General features: G+C 42.1%; 1 protein-coding gene and 1 pseudogene across 4 annotated transcripts; both read left to right on the top strand.

Moving 5' to 3' along the window:
- Nucleotides 1-276: 276 nt before the first annotated feature.
- On the top strand, nt 277-1,479 carry LOC115563684 (uncharacterized; annotated as a pseudogene).
- Nucleotides 1,480-2,563: 1,084 nt separating this feature from the next.
- On the top strand, nt 2,564-19,106 carry RhoGAP1A (Rho GTPase activating protein at 1A). Of its 4 annotated transcripts, XM_030387036.2 has the most exons (14): nt 2,566-2,762; nt 3,455-4,023; nt 9,798-10,465; nt 11,178-11,868; nt 11,940-12,217; nt 12,292-12,430; nt 13,834-13,854; nt 15,365-15,463; nt 15,536-16,525; nt 16,642-17,025; nt 17,122-17,282; nt 17,501-17,640; nt 17,705-17,951; nt 18,029-19,106. In XM_030387036.2, the coding sequence occupies exons 2-14, from the start codon at nt 3,667-3,669 to the stop codon at nt 18,216-18,218; spliced, it is 4,365 nt and encodes a 1,454-aa protein (XP_030242896.1). In that variant the 5' UTR covers nt 2,566-2,762; nt 3,455-3,666; the 3' UTR covers nt 18,219-19,106. The 4 variants fall into 4 exon arrangements, with proteins under 4 accessions (XP_030242899.1, XP_030242896.1, XP_030242897.1 ...); XM_030387037.2 differs by lacking the exon at nt 13,834-13,854; XM_030387038.2 differs by lacking the exons at nt 2,566-2,762; nt 3,455-4,023 and adding an exon at nt 5,737-6,105.
- Nucleotides 19,107-19,352: the final 246 nt, after the last annotated feature.

Here is a 19,352-nt window from a genome sequence, read left to right as displayed (position 1 = left end):
GTTAAAACGCGTTTGAATCCAAAAAGTTTTTTAGTTTTTGAGGAGAAACTAGTGGCAGCTATGGGCTTTATATATGGGCCGAAAGAGTGATATTCGAATTCATATCCGGCAAAGATATGAGATAAATGCCTGTTTCTATGCTATAGCCAAATATATAAATTGGGTTTGTCACTGCGAGATTTTTGAGCCAGAGAGTTCTGGTCGACTGACCAAGTTATGGCCGACGAATGCGTAAATATCAGATGTTTGTGTCTAATCAAATAGAGAAAGGTATATATGGATGTATGTCTTATCTGCTTGCCGATAAGACGCAAGCCCAAAGTTAAGGCCAACTTTGATTTGGCTATTGAAATTATTCGTTAATCGGTTATTATATATATATATATATATATGCCAAGCAGCACGTTTGCGATACGGACGTGAAGGGCTGCCTGGACAAGTTGCCCATGATCTGGAATTATTTCCACAATGCCAGCTAATTGACGGCCTATGCGGAGGATGAAAGTGGATCGAATACGTTCACGTATCTGAAGCCGGGCTTTACCAAAAAGCCAACCGACTATTATTTTCGTCCATTTCTGCGGGCTCTTGAAAAAGAATTGCCCTTCTATGACTGTCCCGGGTGTTATATGACCTATTGCTATGGACGTCGCTTGGCCAACTATTATATTTACGACTACGGCAGACAGTTCATGCAACGTTTTGTGGCGGAGCGACCCATTTGGGGCATGCTCTGGTCGAATCACTTCAGTCACGACGATTGCTTTATGCCTGCGGCCATGGAACCCAAGATCCTAGGCGATTTGCTGGGCTATCGCAGCGATGGATCGCTGGAGCACACAATTATGATATTCTTTGCCGGTCACGGTGCACGCTTTGGCAGCTTACTCAAACTGTCCGAGGGCTATTTGGAGGAACGTTTGCCCATGATGTTTATCTATTTGCCGCCATGGTTTCGTGCACAGTATCCGAAGTACGCCGAGGCGCTGGCGCTCAATCAGCACCGTCTGAGCTCCAATTTCGATTTACACAACACCTTGAAGCACATCATCGAGCTGGGCGGTACACCGGACGGTGTGGGCTTGCCCAGATCCTACAATTGCCCCACCTGCCAATCATTGCTCTATCCAATCTCAATCTCAGTCACCTATGTAGCAATCTAACATTACAGAGCGTAGATTCTACGGAAATTCGAATAGATGAGGAAGTCAGCTGGATAGATGCTCTGCCCTAAATAGAGCAGGCGGTCTATCGCATCAAGTTCCAGGTTCATCAGAACAGCGCCGACTTTCAGGCCACAGTTGTCTTCAACAACATCACTGAGGCGGTCGATGTGAATGTGGAGAGCATAAGTCGTACGAATTCCTATAAAGAGGATTCCACGTGTATTAATGATAAAATTGCCAAACTCTATTGCATATGCTTCAGTGACTTGAAGACATAGCCAAGTTATTCAATGGATTTGTAAATATTCAATATATATTTTTCTTAAGTTATTTAATTTATTTAATATTCAAGACTCGTTCCTAACGTTCAAGAAAAGTATTAGATATAATGAGAATGTGAAATTGTTATAATTAATGTTAAATGTTTTTATTTCTTTTAATAAATATTCCATTCTTATATCAATTCATACCATAATTAATATTGTCATTTCCATTAACAATTTTTCTTGTCATATTTGTTGTACAAAAATTAAAAGAAAAAAGTTTGTTGTTGAATTTTTTAGTTATAATCAAGCTTCAGCAATTTTATCTCTGCGGATTGAAACTATAAGCTTCAAAACTTAATAGTAACGTTGACGTTGACGTCTTAGGTGGATAACTTGCTCAATGTCAAGAAAAGGGTTTGGTTAGAGAAGAATTATTGAAATATCAGTTGCTCGAAGGGATCAGGATATCTCGTAGTCGAGCAGTCTCGACTGGGGCTTTTTTACTTGTTTTTTTCTTTTAGTTCTCCGCCTCCATAAAAAGTCGGTTATTCACTTTAAATTGCAACGATTTAAGACCATAAAACAAGAACCATTAACCAGCACTGACTACATAGGTGGAAGGTCGATTAGTCAACTGCGACGGTTATTTATTACCGATAGCTACAAAGTTCCACCAGTAATTTCGTTGGACATTTAAAATTTAATAATAACAACTAAATAAATCTACTAAATTTTCGATGGCAATAGATTACATTAATTTTACACATATATCGAAAAAAAAAATATTATATTTATATTCATGCTTCCACATTAAATACTCTTCGCAATTTGGGCACCAATTTTTGATATTACCGACTGTTCTACGAGTAGCAGTCTTATTTCAGTGTCGGTGAGTCAGCGCATTAAGATTTACAGTTTTTAATTTATTTTTAGCTTAAATAATATATAAGTATATATTTTGTAATATGAAAAAGTTCTTATTTTAATAAAATATTCGAAATATTAAATAACTCAAAAATAAGCGATACAATTGCCGTAGCCAGTGCTTGAAAACATTTGCCCAATTTGGTATTTTAGCGTCGCGAATACTTATCGATATGTATTAGAGATATCGGTGTACTTTTAGCATCCCTAATCCAAATGCATACATATGTATATGCAAATGTCTTCTCATCTGCTCGTATATGTTGTCGGTTGTATGTGTGTGCGAAGCTATTTTTTTTACGAAGCGAAATCTAATTGGAATTAAATAATAAAAAATGAAATGGCATATAAAACAATATAAAAATTGATCCGCGCGTCGGTCGATCCCAAAAAAGGATCTGCATATGTAAGTGCGATTGTGGCATGGGCAGGGGCGCAGTCACAACAACGACAACAACAACAGCAGGAGCGGCGCTGCCACTAAAATTGCATATGTGTGTGTTTGTGTGTGCGTGAAAACTGAACAAAATGAATGCGTCTGCGCCTCCAACGTAGCTAGTAGAGATGCACAACAACTTAATGGCCTTGGCTAAGACCAAAACTAAAAGCAAGAAGAAAAAAAATAATAAATGAAGTATCTCCCGTTGCAGCTACACACAGACAAACACAGCATACGAACGCATAAGAAAGGGCACCGCAGCAGTAGCAGTAGCAACAACAGCAATACGCAGCCAAACACATGCACAACTACAATACAAGTGCAGCAGCACAGGCAAAGCATAAGAACAAAACAGAAACCGAAACAGAAACAGAAACACAAAACTGAAACTGAAAACCTTTCAAAAGTCGTGATGCACTCGCTGCTGCTATTGTTGTTGTTGTTGTTGCTGCTGTCGAGATGTAGTGGTTGTTGCCGTTGATGATTCGTTGGCTACGGCTACTGTTGTTTTTGTTGTTGATCCAGGATGCAGAGAGAGCGCGCATTTGCTCTCCTGCATGCAGTCTCACAAATACACACACACATGCATATATATTGAGACACGCACACATGCATTAGCTCACTCCCTTACTTATATACACAAACACACACCTTTACAGGCAGGCCAGGGCGACGCAACGCAACGTAACGTAACGCACAACTGGCGCTTCTTACATAAAAAGCTCAAGCTCTAAGCCGCAGTCAAAGCTTTCGCTCTCACCAAAGTGGGCAGCGCAGCAGCAGCAGCAGCAGCCGCCGCCGCAGCAGTTACAACAATCACCAAGGGGGGAACACAGCTGGTGCAGCTGCTGCTGGCCGCCGACGCTGTAAAATGAGCGTTTTCGATGATTTTCAACGCTTGTGGATGCAACGGTTTCCACAAAGCTCCCTATCCGACGACTGGGAACAGGATGTGCGCGGCAGCCTCGAACGGCATAAACAAAAAATCACAGACTTAAGCAAAGAGTTGGAACAGGAGACGCTCTATGTCGAGTATCTGGAACGTTTGCTCTCCGATGTTGAGAAATATCGTGAATCTGGCGGTGATCCCACAACCTTATTCGAATCAGCCGCCGACAATCCGGCAGCATCGCAACAATCGCCCAGCAGCAGCGGTGTCGGTGTCGGTGTCGGCGTCGCTGCCAATGGTGCAACTGCAGGCCCAGGCGCTGGCGTGGACAAAGACTACGTAAGTATTTGTAATGCTCTTTAAATATACATATATGTATACAGTATATATGTATATGCATATATATTGTTATTATTCTTATTATTTATTAATACTATTAGCATTATTATTTATACATATTTGCATTGTTATTGCTATCAATATTGTAATTGCTGTTTGATCTTGCGGCAACAGAAGCGGCTGCTGATTGCGTTAACAGTTAGCATTTACCAGGCGCACAGCAATTGACAAAAGTGGGCGGAACCGGGTGGTCCGGGCACCCTGTGCTCAGCCATTCATTGCCCGTGCGGCCCTTATCAGTCCTTATCAGTTTAGCTAGCGCAGCTGTTGAGCAGCGCCAACATATTGACTTAGCCATTGTCACCCCATGAAAGCCCCTGTAATTGCAATTGGCCAGCTCATTAACACCCATTCGGAACTAGTTCATTTTTGTCCTACGTGAGCTTTTGTAATTTTAAAGTGTTGGTGGCTAAAATGAACTAATTTTTGACCTTTTCTTAACACGTTCTTTCGGTGGCCCGAAGTGAACTAGTTTTAGAACAAACCCGAACTAATTGTTTTGTATCTTGCATAAGTGCTAGAGTTGAGCAGGGTGGGCCTAAGCTCAACTAGTTTGATACCTAATGGGAACTAGTTCTCACACAAATGATCCGGATTTCGTTGGATTCCTAACTCCACTTTAACTGTTTTGCGTCCTAATCTGGAACTAGCTCATTCTGCGAATATATGTATGTATTTTGTATATGCGTTATCTAGGCATCTGTGGCTTGAAATAATATTCAACAGTTTCCGCTGATGACGCTGCCCACCTAATATTCGGCTCCTTCAACCCTCCGGCTCCCCACCGCTGCTAGCCCACATGCATTCTCTTTGTGTCTGAGAGAGTGTGTGTACGGACGACACAGTGCGTTCGTTTGACTACATATACATACATATGTATGTATGTATGTATGTATGTACGTTCGTCTGTTCTACCACTTCGATATCTTTAATTTTGCCCGTTATCTACGCACACATAGTCATCCATGTGTTCTATTCAAGTTTGTGTGAGTGTATATGAGCTGCTTCTTTTTGTTGTTGTTGGTATTGTTGTATTTCTTTCGGTTTGCGCGTCGTCGCCGTCGCTGACTTCGACTGATTCTGACACCCGGAGCAGCCGCGAATCGCCGCCAGTCGACAGTAGTCACTAGTTTCGGTGAATAACAACATCCAAAAGCGGGCCCAACGTCAAGCGGTCAATGTTGTAGCTATCCGTCCAGGTGGCGTATAGACCCCTTCCCACACACATACACACGTACACACACGCACACACACATTCACATATATGCACACCCGCATACTCCACACTCCACCCAACAGACCCAATCGCAATCAACGCCGCCAACGCGGGCTACGCATGTGAAGCAACAAAGAACTGAACTGAACTGAACCGAGCTGAACTGAAAGAAGTTCCATGCAATCTCTCTGCATTTGCATTATAAAAAGAGTTCAATTTCCAGTGAAACACAGTTTAAAGTGCACAAATTACGTAAATAAAGCGTAGCAAAAAGTAATAATTCCAACGGTATAAAGTGCGAGTGTTTTTTTTTTTTTTTGGCCTAAACCGTAATTTGGGCGTGCGAGTGTTTGTTTTTTTTTTTTTTAATTATTTTTTTTTAACGTGCTCGGTTGACTCAAATTTCGTGGTCAACTTCAACGTCGACGTCTACGTCTACGTCGCCGTCGTCGTCGCAATCACCGTTGCCGTTTAGCCTTAAATATACAGTTGTTGTTGCTGTTGCAGCCAGCCAGCCAGCCGCAGGGCGGAGCTCGGCTATCAATTGCTTCCCCTCGTCTCGTGTCGTGTATCGCGTCGTGTCGCTGCGTTTCGTTCGCTTTTGCAACTGCAATTGCGTGGGCAACACACCAAAGTTGCTGTTGTTGGTTGAACAACAACAATAATAATAATAACAACAGAGAGCGAGAGAGCGTCTGTTTGCGAAAGAGAGTGGAAGAAGCGAAAACAGCGGCGCTGCTGCTGACGGCGCTGCTGTAAGGAGCATGTCTTCCTTCAAAGAGAAGTTCAAATTATGGACCAGAGGGGTGCGTATTCAGCCAGCGTACACAATCTATGACTATGCATGTGTGAATGAGCGTGTGTGCGTGTCTCCGGCAACAACAAAGCAATATGAATTTGTTGTATTTATCACAAGTTAAAATCAATAAACTTATCGCACTCACACAAATGCGCAAATTATGGGACTTCAAATAAAAACAAAAACGATATTTTTCGAAGTGAGCAAAAAATACCCTGTAATGCCAGGCATACCACAAGTTTGTGTCAGAAATGATTTATTTATCTTACAAATTTTAACTTATATCTATGTTCTCAGATTAAATAATATTACATTTTCGAGCTAGATATAGTGAATGCTCACAGACCAGTTGAATCAATATACCCTTTGCTTTACATTTTAATTGGCATCAAGTAGCTAAGTAACTAAGAACCCGTTAAGAGAGTAAAGCAAAAACCGTAAAGTGAAACACTTCAAAGCACACGCACACATATTTATACATATGTATGTTGATATGCATGTATGTGTGTGTGTATGTGCATACATATCTGTTTGTTCGCAGCGCCCTTCTTCCACAGTTCTCTTTAGGCCCGCAACGACGTTGACATCGCCTACAAATCCAAATCTCTGCGCCATTCTTCGCATTGATAAGCAGCTTGTATGTGGTATCAGCAAAAAGCGCCTCAACCAAGGCAGCGACTCACTAGACCTTAGTAAAGTGCACTGCAAAAGCAAATCGAAGAAAATGAGCGAGAAAGAGTCATAGACAGAAAGAGGGAGAGGGTAATAGTTAACTGTAGCATATTTTAGACGGAAAACATTTGTGGCGTTTGCTGTTTTTGGCTAATGGAAATATTTGATTAAAAACTTTTGATTAGCAAAAGTAATTTTTATCTCTCGCTCACGAAATATAAAATACCAACTACATGTGTAGCTGTTTGACAAATCGAATACATACATATGTATGTATGTATGTATATGCATGTATTACATTTTGTATAGGAAGTATTTACTTCATGTGCACTGATGTATGAATGCAAGTCATACTATAAGCAATAAATTTCCTAGCAATTGTTTTCTAATTGATTGATGATTAACATAGAACAAAAGCTGTAACAAACAGATATCTGTTAAATGCCCGCTAAGCGGCTGTAAACCCTACTGTTACAGAGAAATGCACACGCTTCAACATTAGTATGTACATACATACATATGTATGTATGCATGTGTGCATATGCAAGTGTATGTGTATCTGTGTATGCAAATGCAAGCGTACATACGAGAGAGAGGGATAAGCACTTTAGCTCAAGTCTAACGGGATCTGTTTAAAAGCAAATCAAAACAATAGACAGTGGTTTAAATACTTTTTTATGGAAAAAATATGTGTGGTATACTTACTATTGAGAGTATATATCTTAAATCTATAAAAAACTAAAACTAATTAAAGGTAAAATTAAACATTAATAACATGCGATAAATATAATATGAATGACTAAAAATAGATTTTCGTCATACTGTTCGTATATGTACATATGTAGGTATGCATATTATGCACATTTGTATATTAACAACTGTTTGCTTGCATAAATATTTGTGGATTTGAACATTTCTATTAACAACTTCAAATGTACTTTTCTCGGAAAATTGAACAGTTTTAAAACGACAATTAAATGTGGATGATTATTTTCTGTTGTTGTTTTAGAGTTTGGCGCCGCCAAACATGATTCACATTCATAATATTTTGTTGAGCTAAGTGTGCGCGTATGGCTATGTGTGTGTGTGTGTGTTAGTTGATTGAAAATATGCTAAATAATTGTATCGACATGGCGCACACGAATGCCCCAGGGGCAAAGAGATAGATAGAGAGAGAGAGAGAGAGAAAGAGTGCAGCCAAAAGCTGAGCTCAGCTCTCAAACATCTCTCATGAATTTGCTGCCGCCCAAGTGCGTGTGGATTGTGCATGGGTGCATGTGTGCGTGTGTCTGTGTCTGCGACGCGCGTGTGTGTACGACCTTCGCCGTCAACTTTTATTGCACGCTTTCTTCTTCGCTTCGCTTGGACACATTTAAGCACACACACATGCAAACGTACAGCTGTTGCCGGCTGCTGCTTGGCCCATGCCCACCCCCGAAACACACACACACAAGCACACACAGGCGCACACTTTACGTCGAGCGCGTCTCTCTCACACACACTTCAAATAAATAAGCTCAACAAATTCAATTTTTGCTGCCAATTTTCTTTATTTTGGCTTCAAATAAAAAAAAAACTAAATTAAAAAGTTGCTCTCTTTTTAATTTGTATCTTATAGTTTTCACTTTTTTTCGCTGCCAAAAACAATTTTGCCAAAAAAAGGCGTAAAATATGTACAGCGTACATACTTATGTATGTATGTTTGTATATGCTCCGATACACGCACACGTTCCACGCAAAGTTTGGCTTATTTGTCTGACTTTTTCTGCTTCTTTTTCTTTCTCTTTCTGTTTCTGTTTTGTTGTTTGCTTCTGCCACTTGTTGTTGTTGTTGTCGTCGCTGTTAATGGAACCGCTCAACGTGTTAGAGAAATGCGTTACGTGCTCTGCCTGAGCAAATGACCAGGGCGTGGGCGTGTTAAAGGGGTCGGGGTAAAGTTGGGGCGTGGCATTCAGTGCTCCGAAAAGCTTTCAGTTTCTGGCGAGTTTTTTTTTTGGCATTTGATAAAGTGAGAGAGAGATGGTGGATCTTCTAGCTCTTGCAATATGAACTTGATTCAGTTGAACCTGTTGCCTTTGGCAGTACATTGAATCTAACTGTTAAATCTCAAAAGAGTTGCTAGCTTTGTCGGGTGGCCTTAGGGCGTTGCATTCACCTTGTTTACCTGCAGAGTGAGTGACTGAGAGAGGGAGAGAGAGAGGATCTGTGAACTTTTCTTGCATGCAGCGTGAATGAGTGGAGCCTGTTGACATTTGAACCAGTTCAATTGGGTAGTTGATTGAGCGCAGTGCAGTCTCGATTACAGGGATTTATTAAGCTCAGATATTTTTAGCTAACTAAAGGCTAAAATATTTTGTATATGCTTATTCCATTTCGGTTAGTAACTTAGTTCTTTGTCTACTGTTCTAGTCCACTTGGCCTACGTTGTTCATTTTAATCTATTCAACACTTTAACTGTTACGCCTTACTCAGCTCCCACTTTGCCATTCACGTCAATTAATTTACGCAACGCCACATGTTGTGGGCATTTTCATTCTTCTTTCGCTGACTAAGCTGGCCAACGCATCTGTGCTCACTGGACTGTCATTAAAAGTGCCGTTAGAACTCATAGGGCGCATTATATTATTCAAATGCTGTACTTAGTTTCGGTTAGTTTGTCTTTGGACTCATTTGAGAGAGATTTCAATTGAAATTCTAGTTTATTTTTATGAATGCTGTTGTATATGAATGCCCCTGCTATAAGCTTAGATTAATATATTATCTATCCCTATGTCCATAATTTGTTCGATATATGGACATAAGTATAATAAATAATATATGTACGAGTATATCCCACTTCTAATTTATATGTTTAGCCTCAGCTCACATATTCTGTGGGTATTCATCCCAACTATTTCTATGTCTGAATGGGCTATTAAGAATCTCAGGAGATAGACCTTCAAATGCATTCATCTACCTTCAAACTAATTCACACTCTTATCTCACTCTCTCTATCTCTCTTTCTCTCTCTCTCTGTTTGTATTGCAGAAATCTAGTTTGAATCTGCGTGAGGCATCGTCTGCGTCATCGGCTAACAAGGACAAGGACAAGGACAGGCTCTCGTTGAGCACCGACAACAAATACACACACACACAGAATGAGGGCGGGGGCGGATTGAGCTCGGCCCCGCCGACGGGCAAGCGCAGTCTCACGGAGCACAGCTTCGAGCGCGAGGATAAAAAAGACAGCGGCAATGAGAAGGACGCCAATGGAGCGCTGCAGCAGTGCATCACCGAGCTGGCGGCCTCCATTGGCAGCGGTACTCAGAAAGCCAACGAACAACAAAGGCCAAACGACAGCAGCAACAGCAACAGCAACAACAACAACAACAGCAAGCAGCAGGAGACGATTGGCCAGGCAGAGGCGAGCGGGATACATGTGGAGCAGAAAGTGAAGCCGTTGCGCACATCGCAATTCGTCACCGTCATCGAGGTGAAGGAGGCCAAGGACAAGGATCACGATGATGCCGCCTCGGCGTTGGGGCTCAATGATAACGCGCCCACGCCGCCATCCACATTCGGACGTTATCCGGAGCGCAGCAAGGCCGCTGGAGCGGAGGCGACGGCGCCGCCCTTATCGCCATCAATGACATCGCCCGCCATGTCCGCCTCATCGTATGCCGCACATCTGGATGCCAAAAAGAAAATGCCACCCAGGTGAGTCGGGGATTACCAATAGGGAAAACATTGGAAATTTAGTGGAGACAAATTTGTAGCTTATTTTGGGACTCTATATATAAACACAAGGATAACATTTCTTAAGAGTCTAAATCAGACTCTGAAGAAATTCAATTTCGGATTTGCTCGTCTTTCTTGACTAAAATTACCCAAAGTCTATTGGTATATAGAGTTTTAGGACTTGTTATCTTTTAGGTTAGCTAAACTTGTTTGTCGGAAATTTGTTTGCTTAAGAAATTTGACTAAAAATATCATAGTCTAAATCTTAACTTGGTCAAATCTAATCTGACTAAATCGTTAGATTGTTTTCGTGTATTGGAACATACAAACATCTATAGATACCATTTACTTTCGTATATCCTAACTTGATGAAATATTTTTGATTGATTCTACATTAAAATTTTACAGAGCTCTGACTCCAAGCTAAATTGCTAGATTAGGTAGGAAAGGCCTATGGGTCTGTAGCAAATGCCCCACCCATGCATTGACAATGTGATAAATGTTTCCATAATATAATTCGAGTGTCAGACAAACGATAAGTCAAAGGAAGGGCAAACGATAAGTGAAGGGAAACCTTGGGGTCTTACTAATCGAATATATTCATGTAGTTTACTGAGTTGGTTCAGGTTTGGAGCATAGTTCTGTTGGCCAACCACAACGTCGTCTCACTCACACTCGCATCTCATTGCAGACCGCCGCCAAAGAACATACGACGCGTCGAGCCGCCCACCATTCCCAGCCAGCAGCAGCAGCAGCAGCAGCAGCAGCTGTTGTCGTCGTCGCCAAAGCGTGAGACGCCCTATGCGGGCAGTGCAATGCCGTTGCCGGGCAGCAGTTCCGGCGAGAGTCCGGCCAGTTCGCTGGAGCGGAATATAAAGCCATCGGATATCTTGCGACAGAAGTCATCGGAGAATCTAGAGTCGAAGTATGCAGCGAATCGAAAGACAACGCCAGAGCTGGGCAAGCTGGCGAATACGCCCGAGCTGATGGAGGAGCTGGGCCGCAAAATGGTTGGCAAGACGGACAGTCTCGAGCATGGATCAAAGCGCAGCGATGCCAACAGCAACAGCAACAGCAACGGCAACAGCAATGGCAATAGCAACAGCAACAGCAATGGTGGCAGCTTAGGACGCACTGCATCCACGCCGGGACGTGCCCTCACACCGGCCGGTCGGAGCGCGGCGGCGGGTGCTGTCGGCGCCTCGCCAACGGGCAGCCTCAACAAGACGGCCAAGCTGGCGGCGGCGGACAGCAGCTCGACGAGCAGCCTGGAGAAGAAGTCGCGCGTCTCACTGCAGGCCAGCGATGCGGAGATGCCGGCCAGTGCGCAGCGCAGCGTCGGCTCCAAGGAGTCGCTCGCATCACAAGGCATATCGGAGGCGGTAAGGGCTCAACACTAAATTCCCACTGTTTCTCAGCTCATTCAAGTATGCCTTCTTCTTCTTCTTCTCAGATCAAGAGCTATGAGTCGGTGTCCTCGCTCAGCTCGGACAGCGCCAAGGCGGCCCAGCAGACGGACAATGAGCCCTATTATGACACCGTGCCGCTGGACAATGCCGATGGGGAGTACGTATTCATAAAGCCTGGCCGCACCGGCTCCTCGTCCAGTCGCGACGATCTGTCCACGCCAGGCAGCACCTTGCCCATGGCCCAGTTGAGCAGTCAGACGAGCGTAACGGATCCCGAATCTCCCGGCCGTACGTCCAACTATGTGAACATTGATTATTTTATGTAAGTGCTGAATGGGATAATGCAGTGCATCGATTGGCCACATCCTAACGCACTTTGTCTCTCCCCAACATCAGCCAGAGCAACGAGACGCGCTCCAGTTCACTGGACAGCGATGGCGAATACGAGGGTCCGCCCATATTACGAACCATCTCGCATGACGAGCAACAGCACAGCAGCACATCCACATCACAGACACCGGGCGCTCTACGCAAGGTTCGTTGGCTGCCCCAGCTGGCCCACTTACTTGACTAAGACTAGGTCTATTATAGAGTCTACTTTAGAGATATATGACTAGGAAATCCACAGCTAACGGCTAATTGCTTTTGTCTAATTGCCATCCAATTGCCGCTGATGCAAGCACTTCGGCTGACATGACTAAGCCATAATCGAATCTCGACCAGTCTGTCCACACCTGTGCCGGGCACATGCTCACTTCAACTAATTGCTTCCAAATTGCATGCGTCAGCTGCGTCGATCGGTTCGTTTCGAGCTTTTCAAGTCGCCTTGGAAAATCAAATCGAATGAATGGAAATAGAACGAACCTCTTCGTTTCTCAGGGACTTTGCTTTAGTTGAGCATTACCAGTCCGTTTGCGTTGAGGTCCGAAGTTCTTAGAAGCAAGTTTTCGAATAAACGTGAATCATTCATTCATTATGCTCGTTATTTGAGCCTCAAGTAATTCAAAAGCCTTCGAAATGCTAAGTCAATTTGAGATTTTTGGGAATTTGAGAGAAGTTTCTCACTTTCTATTTCTAGTCACGCGCTCACAGGTAAATTCGTTTTCCATGGTGCTCATCAGTCAAACATCAATCAATCCGTCATTCAAACACGCCCAGTTAAACGAGCTGGGGAAAACGAAGGAACTCATTTAAATTTAAAAGTGCATAAAAGAGTTATAAAGAAAATTCCATTAGTTATAGATCTTATGCATCTCATCAGTTGGGCATCATAGCTCTTAAAAATCTGATAGGTCTGACAGATATTTTCATTTTCTTATATGACTTAGATTTTGTAGACTTTACAGATCTCAAATATCTTATGGGCTGTATTGACTGTATTAATGTGGTATATGTATCTCATAAAAGAAGGGAAAATCTTATCCCAGGGCATGTAGATGTTTAAGACTTTACAGACTATAGCCTCTATAGATCCTACAATTTATGTGGAGGAGGAACTTTTACAGATCTCATTAAATGTGCGATCCTATAGCTCATAAAAATACTACACATTTGATCTTCCAGATTATGTTCTAATGGATCTATAAATTCAATCATATCTCAGGGCACTATAAGATCTATGATCATCATATTTATAAGAGCAAAAAACTTATATTTTTAATTTGCTCAAGAGCCTACCAATTTTGTTTTTTGTGCAGAATGCTTAAGAGATTTGCGCCAACAATACTATGTTTATCTAAAACAATAATACAAATATGAATAACAATAATATTAATAATAATAATATCTATTGTAAACGTATAACTAATATTTAAATATTTACTAACCACGAATTTTCGATTTCTTTTTCTTTCTTTCTTTTTGATCTTCAAACGATTTTTTTTGTTTTGTTTTAATTTTTGATTTTTAAAATTTTTTTTTTGATTTTTTTGTGAACAGAACTTAGTTTCGGCGATACTCGTGAGTACCGGAAAAAAAATCCGCTTGATTCAAGGCTTAGCCTAGCATTTTTTATATGACATCTGTATATCATATATATATATAAATATGTGTACATATAATCCTTTGTACATAGATTCTATGCATATATATATACCATATATCATATATATATATATGTATGTATAGATCTATAAATATATTTGCTTCGTTTTTTGTTGTTGTTGTTTTGGAATGCGCTTGTTCAATGTTTTTCCTTTTCGTTCTTGTTGTCGTTGTATTCCTTTTGTTTTCTGTTCTATTTACCGTTATGAAAATCGTATACACAACACATACTATACATATACCCACACCCACCCATCCATATACATATATATATAGACATCCATATACATAGATATGTATGGGCATTATGCAACAGAATCTTTAGCTGAACATTTGTAAATATTTCTTTTATTTTTAATAGTGAATTTCTCTATATATCTATATCTATATATGTCTGTTAATAATATTGGAAAAACATGTCTAGGCATCTATTAATATGTATGTTTTATATAGTTCCAAATCGTATCAATATTTTGTTGCATTGCATAGTGCATTCGTATCGCTCTCTCTCTCTCTCTCTCTACTTGTCTCTGTCTATGTCATGCATATATAACTTTATTATAAAGTATAAAACATAATATATGTATATAATATGTATGTGTATGTGCTATAATGTATATGTATGTATATATATCCAACAAAATCGATATGTTTTAGCTGTATGTACATATATACTTCGCCCTCTCTCCGTCTCTCTCTCTCTCTCTCTCTCTCTCTCCCTCTCTCTACCTGTATATATACGAGTTCTGTTCAAAAAGTATCACGAATTTTGATCTGGTTGTTTTCTACTTATTGGGCTTCCAATCTCCATCTTCATCAGAGATGATTTACTTTCAAACCTCGATCTGGAATCTTGTTAATTTCTAGATCCGCCATCATAAGCTCTTCAGAGTTATGAAGAAGTCGCAAAGTTTTCTACGCTCCTAGCCAAAAATGGAATAGGAGCCAGAGCACAGCTGTCAAACATGAAAATTTCGAGAATTCAAAATGAATGAGAGCACTAGGCATAAGTAAGGGATATGAGTCCCAATACAACACCATAAAAAAGTCTAAAATCGAGTATACGAATTCAAAAGTCGCGCTACTTCTTGAGCCAGACTCTTCCACAGAGCGAACCAGAACAGAACATGATATATGTATGTAAATACATCCGATTCAAGTCATTAGCTGTACATATCTTCTTCTCTCTCTCTCTCTCTCTTTCTCTCTCTCTCTCTGTCGTTTGTTCCACTCCATCTTCATATATTGATATGTATATTTGTGTACAGTTTCTTGTTTCTAATTTCTGGTGCAAGGGTTATAGCTAAAGCACACGCATAGATAAAGCCCTTCATGCAATCATTTTGTAGATGACACACCCACAGTTGTAGACTGCACGGAATCGTGAGATGTATGTATTAATAGCTCTCCCTCTGTACTCCTCTAGTTATCGGGCAACGCGCGTGGCGCCAAGATCCGCTCCATACTGAGCTCCATCATACACAGCGAGACGATCTATGTGGAGTGCCTGAACAAGATGATACAGGTGAGTAGTCCATAGATATAATATGATCATATATATCATGTATAGCTAATCCCTTCTCGCTTTTGCCCGCAGTATAAGCGCGCTATACACGCCACACTGGGCACATCACAGCCTGTGATCAAGCAGGAGGAGGAGAATACGATTTTCTTTAATATCGAAGATCTGTACAAAGTGCACACCGCCTTTCTGAGCGATCTGAAGACAATTGTGGCGCATGAGGGCGGCGATGTGCTGATTGGGGAGCCCTTCAAGCGGCTGGCGGACATGTTCGATCTGTATAGCGCATTCCTGCACAACTATGGCCAGGCGATCGACACGGTGAAGAAGTGCAGCGCCAATAATCCGCAATTCAAGAAAATTGTCTCCACAATTGTGGTGAATCTGCAGACGGAACAGTCGCTGACGCTGGAGGATCTGCTGCACAAGCCGGTGGCGCGAGTGCAAATCAATGCGCTCGTCTTCAATGATCTGTTGCGCGAGACGCCGCCAAATCATCCGGACCATCAGCCGCTGCGACAGGCCCAGAAGATCATACAAATGTTCCTCAATCAATTCAATGTGGTCAATCAGCGTTTGCCCACCGAATCGAATCGCAATCTGCGTCGCATGGTGCGCAATTCGTTCATTGTGGAGCTGGTCGACGGGCATCGCAAGCTGCGGCATTTGTTCCTCTTCAACGATGTGATTGCGTGCGCCAAGTACAAAGCGCTGGGCCGCGATCGCATCGACTACGAGCTCAAATGGTATATACCGCTCAAGGATGTCATCGTGCACGAGGAGTCCGACACCAGTGCGGACCTCAAGGAATCTAGTCCCGCGAACATATCGCAAGTGAAGCGCAATTTGCGATCGGTGCGCGATCAGCTGACGCTCGAAGCGAACGGCGTGCGCACCGGCGACAAATATCGACGCAAACTGGCCGATCTGGAGTCACAGCTGGTGCTGGCCACGCCCAATTTGGTGCTGCGGCTGGGCAACAAGGCCAACAATAAGACAATGACCTTCTTCCTCAGCTCCGACTTTGAGCGCACTCAGTGGATAGACTCGATAATGTCGCTCCAGGTGAGAGAGAAAGAAAGAGAGAGATATATATACATAGAGAGTATCTACACTAGATCACTCGTAACTTGTTGCCTTTAATCTTTACCCCATATTAACCCTCTCCTCCTACACTTTAGCAAAAGTGCACGCTGCCTGGAGCCAATACGATCAACTCGCTGGAGGTGACCGCCTTCATAGTGGCCATGCAGAAGGGCATGAAGACTGAAATGGGCTCCTATCTGATGCGCAACACGAACGATGAGAGTCTGCTTGTCGGCGATCTGCATATGGGCGTGCAGGGACTGCAGGGCCTCGAGCAGCCAACCGATCTGTACATATGCATCGAGGTGGACTCGTATGGCCATTACTTCCGCAAGGCAACCACCAAGATGATCTGTCGCAGTCAGACGCCGATGTGGAACGAGAGTTTCATGCTCGAACTGGAGGGCAGCCAGAATGTGCGTGTGCTGCTCTACGAGGCCAAGGAGCGGCCGCTGCTTCGTGCCAAATACATACTCAAGGTGAGCTAAGCAAACGCATTGCCATTTTACGGTATAATTGAATGTCCTTCTCTTGTTCTTCTCCTCCTTCTTCTTCTTGGTTCTGCTGCGACACAGTTGAGCCGCAGCTGGCTGACGGAGACGACGCAGACGCGCAACCTGAAGCTGAGCGAAACCCTGGAGCTGACCGCCACCTTCCGTTTTGTGCCCGGCGAGCAGTGCCGCGGCAGCACCAAGCCAGGCGCGCTCTTTGGTGCCAAAATGAGTCAAGTATTAAAGTAAGCTTCACTGCCTGGTAAAGGAGAGTTTGATAGGCGTAGAGAAGAAGAGAGAGGATGAAAATGTAGTTAGGAAAACGTACATTTAACGCTTAAGCTAGTAGGGCAAGAGTTTTCGAGATTTCGATTTCCCATTTCCACAAATCTTAACTAGAAATGGATCAGCTTAAAAAGTTTTATATGTTTCCCACATTCATTTTGCATTTCTCCTGTTGCAGGCGCGAGAAACGCGACATTCCGTTCATAATCAGTGCCTGCATTCGGGAAGTGGAGCGACGTGGAATGCTGGAGGTTGGCTGCTATCGCGTCAGTGGCTCTGCCTCCGACCTGGCCAAGCTGAAGAAGGCGTTCGAGTCGGGTAAGTCAGCAGCTGGAAATGTCCGTTAGCATGCATAGCAATTCATGTGTCACACTTTGCGCAGACGCATACGAGGCGGAGCAGCTGCTGCGAGAGGTGGACATCCATTCGGTGACGGGCATACTGAAGACATTCTTGCGTGAGCTGCCGGAGGCGCTGTTCACGGATCTGCTCTATCCACGCTTCTTCGAAACATACAGCAAATTGACAAACAACGAAGCCACACGCATCAACGAGCTGCTCAAGATATTTGAGGAGCTGCCGCCGGCTAACAAAGCCTCAATCAATCTGATACTGGATCATCTAATCAGGTGAGCGAGAGAGAGAGAGAGCACAGTCTATGGATATGCTTCAGGTTCAACTATAATGTATTCCAAATGCTTCACAGGGTGCACGAGAAGGAGGCGGATAACAAAATGTCGCTGCACAATTTGGCCATGGTATTTGGGCCCACATTACTTCGTCCTGGCCAGACGCAGGTCAAACAAAAGGATCCCTTGGCAGCGAGCACTGTTGATGTGATGGCCCAGGCGGGCATACTCTACTGCTTCCTTCAGGCGCGCATCAAAAAGGATTAGACACAATGAATGGATAGCACAAGCAAACAAATATTTACATATGTATAACTCTATATATGCTATATATGCTTCAAATGCTCACACACAACCAACAACAACAACAACACGAACACACACAACCTACACAACCTGGCTGATGATTGTATATAACAGGCGCATGGCTGGCAGAAAGGAATTGCGGTTGTTTGTGCTGCAGGCGATTTGTTAGCTGAAAGCAGTGCTCAATAGCGGGAGCCAAAACACACACACACACACATAGACATATATATATATATAGATACAGAATGTATACATGCAGTAGACAAGTGTTCAACACTGATCCTGTTGCTGGTGTCCTGTCCCCATCAAGGCTTTTAGCTGCTGCTTTTGCTCGTCTAATCGTTTCACATACATACATATATTTATAGTATAAACTATATGCTTTACCTATACATATATATACAAAAGATAACACACATATATATGTATATTTATATATGATATATAGATTGCCCTGTGCCCCGCTTATTGCAAGGTTAAAATTGATATTTGAGAGAAGAAAATAAACAAATGGCAAATATTTTCAATATTACACACACACACACACACCCACACATTTATATAGTATATATATATACTATATATATTATATATTATATATACATACATTACTAATTAGTACTATATTACTAAACACACGCAAGCAGATTTCAAATTAAAAGTAAAATTTATATGGATGGAAATGATGATGATGATCATGATGATGATGATAATGTTGATGAGGATTATATATGTATGTGTATGCTTAAAAATATTCTGTTTTTTTTTTTTCGTCTTGTTTTGTATTAATTACTTAGGTTTTTATATAAACAGAAACGTAAAATAAAATATATTCTATTTAGAAATGTTTTTAGAGTTGTTTTTCGAATTTTTGAAAACTCTTCTATGTGTAAAGCTCTGAATTTTCTACACTTTCTCAGGGTTCTTAAGAGAGAAGGATATGACCATTGGGAATAAAATAATACCATCCAAGGTTTTCGATACCCTCCTTTTTATATACCCTGCAGCTTTTGAGTCGATCAATAGTCTAATTGTAGGATCATCTATTCCAGAAAGAGGACTATAACTCGTGCAATTATTAGTCTGCGATAGAGT

Source organism: Drosophila navojoa, chromosome X (assembly GCF_054131105.1).
Source record: "Drosophila navojoa isolate 15081-1374.11 chromosome X, UAZ_NAV_1.0, whole genome shotgun sequence".
Classification (NCBI taxonomy): Eukaryota; Metazoa; Arthropoda; class Insecta; order Diptera; family Drosophilidae; genus Drosophila; species Drosophila navojoa.
This window is presented reverse-complemented; position numbering and strand designations above follow the sequence as displayed.

Bases quoted from the DNA above. Each gene is read 5' to 3' on its own strand.
- RhoGAP1A (XM_030387036.2), top strand. From the start codon at position 3,667: ATGAGCGTTTTCGATGATTTTCAACGCTTGTGGATGCAACGGTTTCCA. The intron at 13,855-15,364 runs GTGAGTACCGGA...GTACTCCTCTAG, and splicing joins ACTTAGTTTCGGCGATACTC to TTATCGGGCAACGCGCGTGG. The intron at 15,464-15,535 runs GTGAGTAGTCCA...TTTTGCCCGCAG, and splicing joins GCCTGAACAAGATGATACAG to TATAAGCGCGCTATACACGC.